Raw genomic sequence first — 12,053 nt, 5'->3', positions numbered from 1 at the left:
TTTATGTGCAATTATTAGAGTTCGATATAATCATATTTTAAGTCCTCCTTCTGTCCCTTTTAAGATGATTTTTTTTAATAATAGTTGAACCACATGAATCCATGTAAGTAATATATATATATATTAATTATGTCCTTAGTTTTATAATTAGTTATGATAATTTGATGGGATCAAATAATTTTCAGGTTTTTGGTTCAATTCTGGGGTGTATTATCAGACAGATCGGTTTAGTTTTTAAAATTATGATTGAATTCACCCAATAACAAAAAATTAGCAAACTAAATAATTCTGATGAAAAATTACAAAAACAATTTTTCAACTAAAGTAACTAGAGTTACTACGGATAAAAAAAAACTAGAGTTACTTGCCACACTGTAATTCTTACTGGAAACGCATGGAGGCGCTAAGGGGCCAAACACGTGTTTTTCATCAAATAGTTTTAATATAATGCAATTTAATCATTTAATTTTCTCTGGTGATTGTGTAGGGGACCTATTGTAAAATGGATAAATAATCACTTTAATGCTACAAATTATTGTTATTTTGATTTTTAAAAGTATTAAAATTTTAAAAAGGTCTCTAAAAGTATAATTAAGAAACTCAACAAAAAAATTATTTTAATTGAGTTTCTTAAACCAATTAAACTATCTTTACATGTTGATGACAAGTTATACTTCAATTATTATCATTTTAGTCTTTGATCTGATTGTCATTTGTATATTGCCGGTTGTTATATATGCAGTGGATTGCACATATACATCATTAACTATCACATAAACAAATAGCATATCACCCAAGTATAAATATTAATTTTAATGAAAATCTTTTAATATTGAAATTTTTATACTTTGAAGTACTCAAGTGATACTAAATTACACTTTGGGATATTGACAATTCACCCATTGTAAAGTTTGAAACATACAGAAGTAATGGGAAAGGTTGAAGAGATATAAGATAAGTGAGATGATTAAGTTAAAATGAAAAAAAAAAGAAAAATAGAGAAGTTGAACTAAAGTTTATGAGAAACTGATACCAGTGCCTATTATTATAGGAATGAATCTAGCATGCCACCATCTTTTAACTGCATCTAAAATTAACCCACGAGACTTGACATTTATTTGTCGTCAATTGCAGATTTGTATACTTTTGTATTTAGACTTCAGAGGTGGCAGGGAGGGCAGGAGAATTAATGACCCGAGCGAAAAATCTAACTTGCATCTTTGACCAGATCCAATCTTTTCTAAATATCATTATATGGAAAGATACACTATATTGCAAGAACCAAAAGGATTCGTTTTTTAAGTGTATTTTATTTTAAGAATCATGTTCTCGTAAATATTATCAATTTTATAAACATGTGTTTTAATTATGAATTTTATCCTTAATTTATTTTAAATGAATCAATTTCGTATTAAATTTTAAAATTTTTAATTTGATTATTCAATTCTTAAAAATACATCAGTTCCTTCGGGTAAATTGGTGTGGACAATATTAGGATAAAATTTTTTATGGTTTCATTTACAAATAGTAGAGTGACAATTATATTTTTTGCTGCACTTCATAATTGAAGTCATTGTTGTAATAACTTTATACCACTCCACTAAACAAAGGGGTAATTTTTTTTCGCACAATTCATATTGTAAGCGTAAAATATTTATAATTTCACCAACTAATTTTTGTCCAAGAAATCTTAACTGAATACTTTTTTTTAGCAAAATTTCATTTTTTCAATCATATTTTTTGTCCAAATATAAATTCGAGACTTTATTTAAAAAATATAAATTCAGTTTTATTCGAATAAATGAAAATGACTTGTTAGTAAACAAAGGAGTATTGTTGTGTAATTTGCTTTGTATGTGCGGCAAGAAAGAGAATATATGTAGGTTGAAAAATTTGGCCGAACTCCCCAAGGCCAGGGGTGAGAAACTCAATAACCATTAACCAATGCCAAAACAAAACGAAAAAATACTACAATACAATTAGGCTCGTTCGTTGTTGGGTTTATAGGAAGGAAGGAACTAACTATGTTATGAAGTGAAGGTGAATCCTTCAAAACAAAAACAGCTGTAATAATCAAACAAACAGTGTCAGCAATAAAAACAAAGGACACTCAGAAACTGCAAAAGTCAATAAGGGCAACCTATGCCTTTTGGCCCCTATTCATTCATTCCATTGCACACAACACAACACATCACAAAGACTTTCTCAAACAAAACCAGACGGTTGTCTAGTCTTCCAACCTTCCCCATATTCCTATTCCTATTCCTATTATATCAAAAACAATAAATAAATAACACTTCTTCTTCTTTATATATATATATATATATTTTTTTTTTTTTTCTCTTCCCCTCTTTTTTCACCCTTCAACACTAAATTAGAGACGACCCACTTTCCTTGCAGATCTTTTTCCAGGGAAAAGTTTGGATTTTTTGATCGGTAAGAGAGTTTTTTGATTACCATGTTCGGAATTTCCCCCCTTTTTTATTTTTTTTCTGGGGTGATTGAATTGCTTGTTTTTTTTTTTTTTTTATTGATCGGCTTTTTTTTTTTGGAATTTCCTTTTTTGGGAAGTTTTGGACTTGCTCTCACGTTGAGTTGTTTTTTTTTTCAGTTTTGTGATAAGAGTTAGATGTTGAGTGATAGACGGAAAAGTTGAGGTGGGGTTGGATTATATGGATAGTCTTTGTTGCTTCAGCTCTTTCAGTCAGGTGAGGAATTCTCTCCCTTTGTAATATTTTCTTTTTTCCTTTTTCTTTTTTGCTTCTCTTTTTATATAGGAAATAATCAATCTCCATGTAATGATGTCATGTGCTTAATGGCTGCTTGAGAGTTGAGAATCAAGTTCTGGTGATGTGCTTGTGAATTGACTTGGTTTGAGACTTTTCCAAATTTTATTTTCCTAATCTTACTTGATGAAAAATGTTTTGTTTATTGATTGTTTTTGTGTAATAACAGTTGTCTAGAACCCTTGTAAAAGCTTAAGCTTTTGAGTAGAGGCATAACAATGGTTTTAGACAGTGCACATGCCTTCTTTACCTCATGCTGGCATTTAGTTATAAAGAATAGTGAGGTCTTGAAGAATGTTCCTACAATACAAGGATTTTCTTTCCTTGTTTTTGGATGTACATGTACTTAACAAGTATATTTAGGAGCTGGTGACTCAATGCTTGCCTTTTGAATATGATATAGTCCTAGTGAGAGAGTCAAAATATGAAATGAAAATTGTGGAGAGAAGCTTTCAAATCACATGATTTCCGATTAAGCTAAAGAAAGAGTATATGGAATACAAATTCTTGGACACGTGCTAGCATTGACTTGGATGTGAAAATTGGCAATCATACTATACTAAAAGGTTATGTGGTTTTGGTATCTTCTATTAACATGCAAAGAGACTGGAAAGTTGGAGATGTAAAACATGAAATTTAGATAGAGTGGATGAAATGGATAAATGCCTGTTATTTGTGATCAATAGGTGCTCATCAGGCTTAAAGGGAGATTTGGCTAAATAGCTATAAGACCAAATATGTTTTATGGTATGGTATGTTGGGTGATGAAGTGCCAACCAGAGCACAAGTATTGCATGAATGAGAATTGGAGGATGGATGTACTTGCTAGATAAGATGGGATTAATAATGGATATTATAGAGAGAAAGTAGGAATACCTCCAATTGAGGAAAATATGACACAATCTTTTGCCTGACGTGGTTTGTCCATGTGTGGAGGAAAACAATTGAAGCCCCTGTAAGAAGCATTGATTAGATGGAGGATAGACCAAAAGTGAGGATAATGGAAGACCAAGGAAAACTCCAAGAGAAAACATTGAAAAAACCTATATCTAAAAGGGCTTTCTCATAATTTGGATTTAAAAAGAACATATTTGTATTTTATGATTCAGGTAATTGACTTCTTTTGGTGGGAAGAGACTTTTTTTTTTTTGTTGGATATGTAATAGAGGTTGCACAGAATAAACTCTTGACCACTTGGTCATAGGAGCACTAATTCCGAGTAAGATCATCTTCTGTTTCTCTCAAAAGATTGAACCAATATGATCTTCACTTCTTATGAAGTATTTTTCACTTCAAAGTTCAAAGTATGTTTCTGCCTTGGTGATCATTCCACTGGATCTTCCCCATTAAAGGTGGGCAGTTCCACTTTCTTAACTGTCATACAATATGTATCCAAACCTTGGAAATTTGAATCTGACCCCTGGTTGGAAGAATTTTTTTCCTTATGATTGGAATTCTCATTCTACTCCATTGTTTTCTTCCCAAACAGACTCACAGAGGTACTGCAAAATGATGATGGCTGGAATAATGTTCTGTCAGAAGAGCTACTGATGGTTGGCATGATGCATGTCCATGAGAGCAATTGATGGTTGGAATGAGAAAATTTGAATCTTCTGAATTGGCTTGATAAACAGATAGAATCATCAGGAAGAGGACATGATGAATGACATACCAATAGAGCTAACAAATTGAGACAAACAGCCAAAAAAATACCAACCAATTTAGGAATAAGAACCAAGTAGCTATAATATAGCCTAATGGACAGAAATGAGCCCAAGAAGGCGAATGCAGATAAACCCATTTAGGAAGGAGTTAATTTGAGGAAAAAGAGAGAGAAATAAAGCTAAACACAGGCAATAAAACAACACCCATTGCAGGAATAAGACCCAAACAAGTCCGTTACAAGGTGGAGAAGTGCAACCAATTGGATAATACAAATGTTATCAAACAGTAGGAGTGTCAGATTCTTTGACTCAGCAGCAGATATAGTGATGCAGTCAGATTATCAGAGATGATGCCATGTCAATTAACTGTCCTAAAAGCTTAAGCTATTAAGTGAAGGCCTAAAAATGACTTTAGTTTTTTTTAAGTTAACCTGAAAACAAGTTGGTTCAAGTCAACCTAGTGAATATGAGATCATTAATTTTGTTTCTGACTTTGTCTTAGTGATATCTTCCAACTTATGTTCTCTTTTGGTAATCACAGATGTAAAGTTTTTCTTTCCTTTAATATATATTATTAAAATGTTAAAAAAAGACAAGACCAATATATTCTCTGTTATTGTATTTTAAATTCTCTATTTTTAGGTGGTTGGAGGGCGTTCTTCATGTAACTCTGGCAAAGGCAAGAGCAGTCAGTCCTCAGTCAAGTATGGCTATAGCCTAGTTAAAGGGAAAGCAAACCACCCGATGGAGGACTATCACGTAGCAAAATTTGTCCAGTTCGAAGGGCGAGAGCTTGGGCTTTTTGCTATATATGATGGACACCTGGGTGACAGTGTACCAGCCTATTTACAAAAGCATCTGTTTTCTAACATCTTGAAGGACGTGAGTTGTTGAATCAAACCAAAGATATGCATTTATTACCTTGATCTCATCTGATTTATCTGGAAAAAGGATTTTGCGTCCTTCCTATCTTATACTGCATATAGCATGACAATTATCTTTCTGTTCTCAACTTCACATACTTTTTTTTTGCAATATCAACCATATAAAAGGATAAGTCATTTTAGTTTTAATGCCTTTTGCTGTAACTATGTTTATGATTGCGAATTTGTGATTCATTACCCAGGAGGACTTCTGGAATGATCCATTCATGTCCATTTCTAATGCATATGAGACAACAGATCAGGCAATTCTTTCTCACAGTCCTGATTTGGGGCGAGGAGGATCAACTGCAGTAACTGCAATTCTCATAAATAATCAGAAATTATGGGTAGCCAATGTTGGAGATTCACGAGCTGTTGTTTCAAGGGGAGGGGTGGCTGGACAGATGTCAACTGATCATGAACCCAATACTGAGCGGGGCAGCATTGAGACCAGAGGTGGCTTTGTCTCAAACATGCCAGGTTCTTCAATTAACCCTGTGTTCTATGAGCTGTTGCTTTGGATGTTACAATGCTGATTTATCTTTTCATACTATGAGATTTCATACATATCTTAAATGTTCCCTGAATTTTAATTTTTGAAGTAATTGTTTTATCCAAATAAGCTCATTGGTAGCTATGGTCATAGCTTACCGTAAACAATTGATCAAATAATGATATTGTACTTTATGCATAAAAATATCCTAGTTTTTGATTGTTTCCTACTTTCCTTTATTGTCATACAATAAACTTTGATCCAGTGCTTTGTTAGTATATCTTAAAACTCGAACAGCAGCATCCCAGTTACTAGTATATGGGGATTGTGAACTGACTTGTTACTCCCATGACAAAAGGGATGTTTAGTTTGGTCCTTTGTTTTCACCATTTTCTACACAAAAATTTGAAAACAGGAAAGAAAGCATAGCAAGATAATAATTTTGCAATTATTAGTGAAAACAAAAAAGAAAATTCCGCAAACCAAACCAATCTCTGATAGGCATGGCAACGGGGCGGGTCGGGGTCGGGTTTTGCTTACCCCACCCCCACCCCCACCCCCGACTCCCCATTTCCCTCCCCGCCCCCGCCCCCGAAACCCAACGGGGGTGTATATTTACTCCCTATCTCCGTCCTCGACGGAGTCGGGTTTTCCCCGCCCTGCCCCGGCTCAGACATATTTATAAAATTTTATTAAAAAATATAATTTTTCATAACATGAAAAATATAATTTTAAATAACAACCATAACATATTTTTAGATTGTACATGACAACATAAAATTCAATCCAACACTAGCATAAAATTCAATCTAATAATTTCATGTTTTAATGTGTTATATATATGTAATGATATTTTTGTGAATTAATTATTAGCGGGGCGGGTATTAATAATTCCATCCCCGACCCCGAACCCAACTCTGACTATCGGGAAAACCCGATCCCTACTCCGATCCCGACACCGACCCCGGTCAATTCGGATTTTTCCCGTCAAAATTGGGGCGGGTTCAGGGCGGGCCCCACGGGTCCGGGCCCTGTTGCCATGCCTAATCTCTGATAGCTTTAAGGATTTGAATATAGCCACTGATCAGGTAATAAACAAATAAGTTACTATTTGGCTCCACAGGACTATTGGTTGGATTAAATGCAACATCCCAGTCCCTTTAAGTATATTTAAGGTGTACTTCCTTTATGAAATAACAATAGTCATCTCTTGACTAGGCAACATCAGTACCATTAACCTTTCCAAGTCCTTTTGTCGATATTACTGATATTGTTCCTGATTTTAATACTTGTCAGAAGTCATATTTGTATTCCTTCATATGATCCAGTCAGGATTTTGTCCCTTTAACCAGATTTGATTTGTTGCTAAACTTGGTGAATTTGGACTCTAAGTGTGATGAATAAAATGGAGAATACGTGTGTGGTGCATACTGTGAATTTATTTCATTAGAAACAACATTTTTCTTGTGGATTAGGGAAAGCCACCATTTGAGGATTGTTGGAATTACCTGAAGATTTAGCTAGACAGTGCTAAGTTGTGAAGCTTATAAAACGGAGAAGAAAGAAGGGGGTATGAGAAGGTCCATTTAGGTTTTGGTTTAGACTTTTAGTTCCCAGTTTATGGAAAAGGCAGAAGAAATATACTGTTGGGACAATTAATGCAACAATACAAAATTAATGGAAAGGTCCACTTAACGTTTCCAAATGGTCATTGTTGTTACAAAAATGGTTATTGGTTCTTCACCTCTAATTTCGTATTCTTAATGCTGATAAAAAAAAATAAAAATTTCGTATTGTTAATAGTCCTTCCCATTGTTAGCCCCTTTTCTTTTTGTGTACTATACACTTAATCGGTAGTGATTGTAACTGAATGTGATTGCCAACTTATGAAAGAGAATATGAATGCATACAAAATAGTAATTTCATTATGCCAATTTACATTTGAGTCACTAGCATTTCTCTACCTCGGTTTATTGATTGAATAAGATTTTATCCCATATTGACTTGAGATTATGTAACAGTTTTCATGTACAAAATTTGCAAAAAGTTATAAATATTCAGATTTGCTAACTCCAACTAGAGTTGCTTCTGAAGTTCTTGGTTGTAAGAACCGAACTCAAGGAAGGTTCATGGTTGGAGTGATCTGACATATAAGCAATTATATACATATATATATCACAAGAATAATTTTTTATATGATAACTTTATTATACAATTACTATCAAATTAAAAGTTCTTTATCATATAAATTATATCTATAACATTACTTTGAAATGATTTAGTATTTTTGACATAAATAAAGAATCATTTAATCACATTCACAGGTTAAGATAAATAATAATAAAAATTACATTCTATAGGAAATTATTGTGTAGTATAAACAGGTGTGTCAAATTTACACCAAGGTCAATTGATCACGCAATATAAGTGTGAAAAATACTGTAGTGATTCCTTTTTGTTTGAATGCTTTCTATTTTGTAATAATTTCTTCATGTTGTGGGTTATCTCAGGAGATGTTGCAAGAGTGAATGGGCAGCTAGCAGTTTCTCGAGCTTTCGGAGACAAAAACCTCAAAACGCACTTGCGATCTGATCCTGACATTCAGTATACTGACATTACCCCAGATGTTGAGCTTTTGATACTTGCTAGTGATGGTCTATGGAAGGTTTTTGATTATTCTCTTTGTCTATTTTTTTGTGAAGGCAAAACTGCACTTTTCATTCCTTAACTTTACCGTAGATTTTTTGTGTCCTACAACTAATCTCATTTCATTTTTATTCCAAATTTTTTCTCTGATCCCAAAGTTTGTCCCAAGTCCCAACTATCATCTAGGATTTCATTTCATTATCCTCCCAAATATTTTCTCCAAGAGAAAGGCTAATAACATAATATTCCAAACACACTATTATTGTTTAAAATTTATTAAGAATCACTAAATTATGTGGGTCTCACTCCTAGTTTAATGAGCCTTATACATGATTTTGTAGTTTCTAATAAATTTGTCAGTAATTGAGAGTGTGTAAAAAAGAATGCTAGAGTGTGTGCTATTATCACTTCTCTTTTCCTCAAATACTAATCTAAAAGGAGTGCACTGTGATTTGTGCATGTGCTCGTATTTGATGTCATACTTGCAAGTTCCATTAGCATTTTCAGTGGGTTAGTGATTGGAATGGGTGTTGAAAAGACTAAGGCCTTGTCTGGATAAACTTTTTGATAAAAACTTGTAGGAGAAGATAAGAAGGAAAAAAACTTCCCTTATAAGGTAAAATTAACTTATGCATGAGTTAAAATCAGCTTTTGAGAAAGCTAATTAAGATAGCTTCTAAAAATTAGCTTATGCATAAGCTATTTTTAGCTTATGGGAGTAACTTGCTTATTTTTTTTTCTCATACAATGGAGGAGTTTATCCAATCACGACCTAAGAACAAAAATGAAACAAAAAATGATAATGTTAGGGCATGACAAAACTTAGATTCAGTTTCTTAGGTGTTGTTCTTCAATCAGAATTAGAGTTCAATATTGATAATCTACATAATTAAAAGTTTGCATCAAACAACACAAGCATGCATTAAACAACACCTAAGGAACTCTTGAGTTTTGTCCATTAGGGAATTAGGCAAGTAAAAAACCATTACTTTTTTTGTAAATAACTATTTCATGCACTTAAGATTTTCATTTGGAAAATGCTCATTGGTGCGAATTTGTACTTATACAAATATTTTGATAACCACTCACCACCTTTGATCAAAGGCTTTGTTTTTAAAATTTCTTATTTAAAATCAACCGATTAGATTTAAGCATTTGTTTTCGTACAGTTCGTGCAATTAATTTTCGCACAATATAGCATTACTGTTTTTCATTTATTCCAGGTAATGGCAAACCAAGAAGCTGTTGATGTTGCAAGAAGGATAAAGGATCCACAAAAGGCAGCGAAACAACTAGCCACTGAGGCATTGAACAGAGACAGTAAGGATGATATTTCCTGCATTGTAGTTCGTTTCAAGGGTTGAAAAAGGGAACATACATACTCTCTAAATTCAGGGTATATATATTCTACATATCAAGATGCAATTCCATACTCATGAAATCCATTATCATTTTGGAATTTCCTGCAAAAATAGGTTTTGTCCCATCCCTTCATATGTAAAAATATAAAATTTAAGTTCTTGAATTTAGGCCGTGCCGATTAGTATTTATTGATTTCCTCGTTGTGTAGAATCATACCATCATAATTTTTCTTTCAAATATGCATTGTTATGTCATGGAGCAGTGTGAAGAAGATGGCAGCAGTTTATACATTGAACATGGGATTTGTGCATTTGTTTTAAACTGAGTGTATGCTATAGTTGAAAATGACCCTAGCTTGAGTTTGCTTGATCTGGCTACAATTCAAGCGAGTATAGCAATTGTTTGAGACATAAAATTGTTATTTTGCTCCCATTTTCCATTTTTTCTCCTCTTTTTTGAGGGGTATATTTGAAAGCTCTATCAATTCAATTGTTCAAAGTATTCAGCTACTTGAATTAAATCTAGATGATTGATGAACGTTACTTCTTGAGATGTTTGCCGGGAAAAATCGTTGCTGGTACTTCTTATTTCTTGTATTTACAAATGGAAGACTAACTATTGATTAATTTTTAAGAGAAAATAGCGCTTCATGTGTACTGATGATGCGTGAGTGTCGATTTCATTTTATAATTTAGAATTTAAAATTTAAGGACTATAGATATTTTATATTTTCAACTAATTAGAGATCATCATTTGGTATGATTTTTTAAGGGAACTAAACTTACCATCAAAATTGACAAGATTTTTTTAATAGGTATAAAACCGAAATGATCGCATATTACAGGAATTAAGTGAATTAATAGACCATTTAGTTCAATTGAAGTGGTGAAAGGAGAAGAAAGTGAAAAGATTTTATTAGACATTTTGTTTGATTAAGAAGACAGAAGAGTTCAAATAATCCTTTTTTTTTGTTTAGGTATAACTGTATAGATACGGAATTAGGAAAAAGAAATGAGAAATTAATAATTTGTATAATTAATATATGATGTGATATGAAAATAAAAATAAAGAGTTAATGATTCAAATAAATATAACTAAATCGATAAAGTTGGTATAATAATATAAAATTTTACAGTATTCAAATGTGAAAAAATGTTGTTTTTTTTATTAAAAAAAATGTATTTGATATTTTTTATTACAAAATTTTCAAACAATAACAAAATTATTCTATGACCCATGATTGAGAAATGTCCGTGTTCTCTTATTCAGAGCAGAAATATATAATCAAAAAGGGCCCACATAAACAGTCTGGTGATCCCACTTCTTCCTTGAGAGTTGTGTTTTCTTTTCTGAGCTATGCACCCGCCACCACCAATTCTAAAACCCTCTCAAAATCCCACTATTCTAAACCCCTTACTCCCCAAACTCTGGTTGGTCATCGGAATAGGAGTTGCCGGAATCGTGGTTCCGATATTAACAACTTCTAATGGTAGGGATTAACGGAAAAAATGTTTTAGGGATGTTTTTAAAACAACTTTTTTACAAATTATATGGACTTGGGTGGGTGCACACCTATATTTGTCTTCTTTTTTTGTTTTTATCATAAATAAGTGAAGGAAGGAAATATTTAAGCCCGTTTATTATAAAACAAAATAGTTAAGCTGCCGCGTTGCTATGCCTAACTAATTAATGTATATATGAAAATGCAAAAATGACTATAGGCGGTGTTAATTTCTCTATCTAACAGGGTTGAACACACATTTCTTACAAGAAGTGAACAAAATGACAACAAAGCAAATGCATCACATCGTCGTCAACGTACATTGGTTCATCTCTTTTCTCTTCTTTCACACTGAACATAAGGTAGTGCCAGAAAGGAACTTGATTAACATATTTTCACAACTTTTAGACAACAAAACAGAAGTAATCCAACGCAAAAATCAAACAACTTTATTTAAGAAGGAAAACCAGCCAAAAGGATGGGAACATAGAAACAATTAATACACGTGCATTTCTTAACTTGTCTCCGATTGCAATCCTACGCATTTTTGATACTGTTATGAGCTTTCATCTCTTCCTTGAACTTGGACATGGCAGCCCTAGGTAGGCATACATAAACCCTAGTTCCTCCACTCATTGATGGATCCAAATTACTAGGAGGCAGGATCCTGCACAAACC

At 32.9% G+C, this 12,053-nt stretch overlaps 1 protein-coding gene across 2 annotated transcripts; it reads left to right on the top strand.

Annotated features, from left to right (window-relative positions):
- Positions 1-2,113: 2,113 nt before the first annotated feature.
- LOC100776795 (probable protein phosphatase 2C 9) lies at positions 2,114-10,284 on the top strand. 2 transcript variants are annotated; one of them, XM_003530982.5, is made up of 6 exons: positions 2,114-2,436; positions 2,612-2,708; positions 5,093-5,332; positions 5,577-5,853; positions 8,377-8,531; positions 9,736-10,284. In XM_003530982.5, the coding sequence occupies exons 2-6, from the start codon at positions 2,673-2,675 to the stop codon at positions 9,874-9,876; spliced, it is 849 nt and encodes a 282-aa protein (XP_003531030.1). In that variant the 5' UTR covers positions 2,114-2,436; positions 2,612-2,672; the 3' UTR covers positions 9,877-10,284. The 2 variants fall into 2 exon arrangements, with proteins under 2 accessions (XP_003531030.1, XP_006584979.1); XM_006584916.3 differs by lacking the exons at positions 2,114-2,436; positions 2,612-2,708 and adding an exon at positions 4,276-4,374.
- The last annotated feature ends 1,769 nt before the right edge of the window (positions 10,285-12,053 follow it).

This window comes from Glycine max, chromosome 8 (genome assembly GCF_000004515.6).
Source record: "Glycine max cultivar Williams 82 chromosome 8, Glycine_max_v4.0, whole genome shotgun sequence".
NCBI classification, from domain to species: Eukaryota; Viridiplantae; Streptophyta; class Magnoliopsida; order Fabales; family Fabaceae; genus Glycine; species Glycine max.
The sequence above is the reverse complement of the archived record's forward strand: the minus strand, read 5'-3'. Positions and strand labels throughout refer to the sequence as shown.

What these genes read in the sequence shown, in the direction of transcription:
- LOC100776795 (XM_003530982.5), top strand. Translation starts at nt 2,673, where the DNA reads ATGGATAGTCTTTGTTGCTTCAGCTCTTTCAGTCAG. An exon ending in TTTCTAACATCTTGAAGGAC is followed by an intron (nt 5,333 to 5,576) that starts GTGAGTTGTTGA and finishes TTCATTACCCAG; the next exon opens with GAGGACTTCTGGAATGATCC. An exon ending in CTAGTGATGGTCTATGGAAG is followed by an intron (nt 8,532 to 9,735) that starts GTTTTTGATTAT and finishes CATTTATTCCAG; the next exon opens with GTAATGGCAAACCAAGAAGC.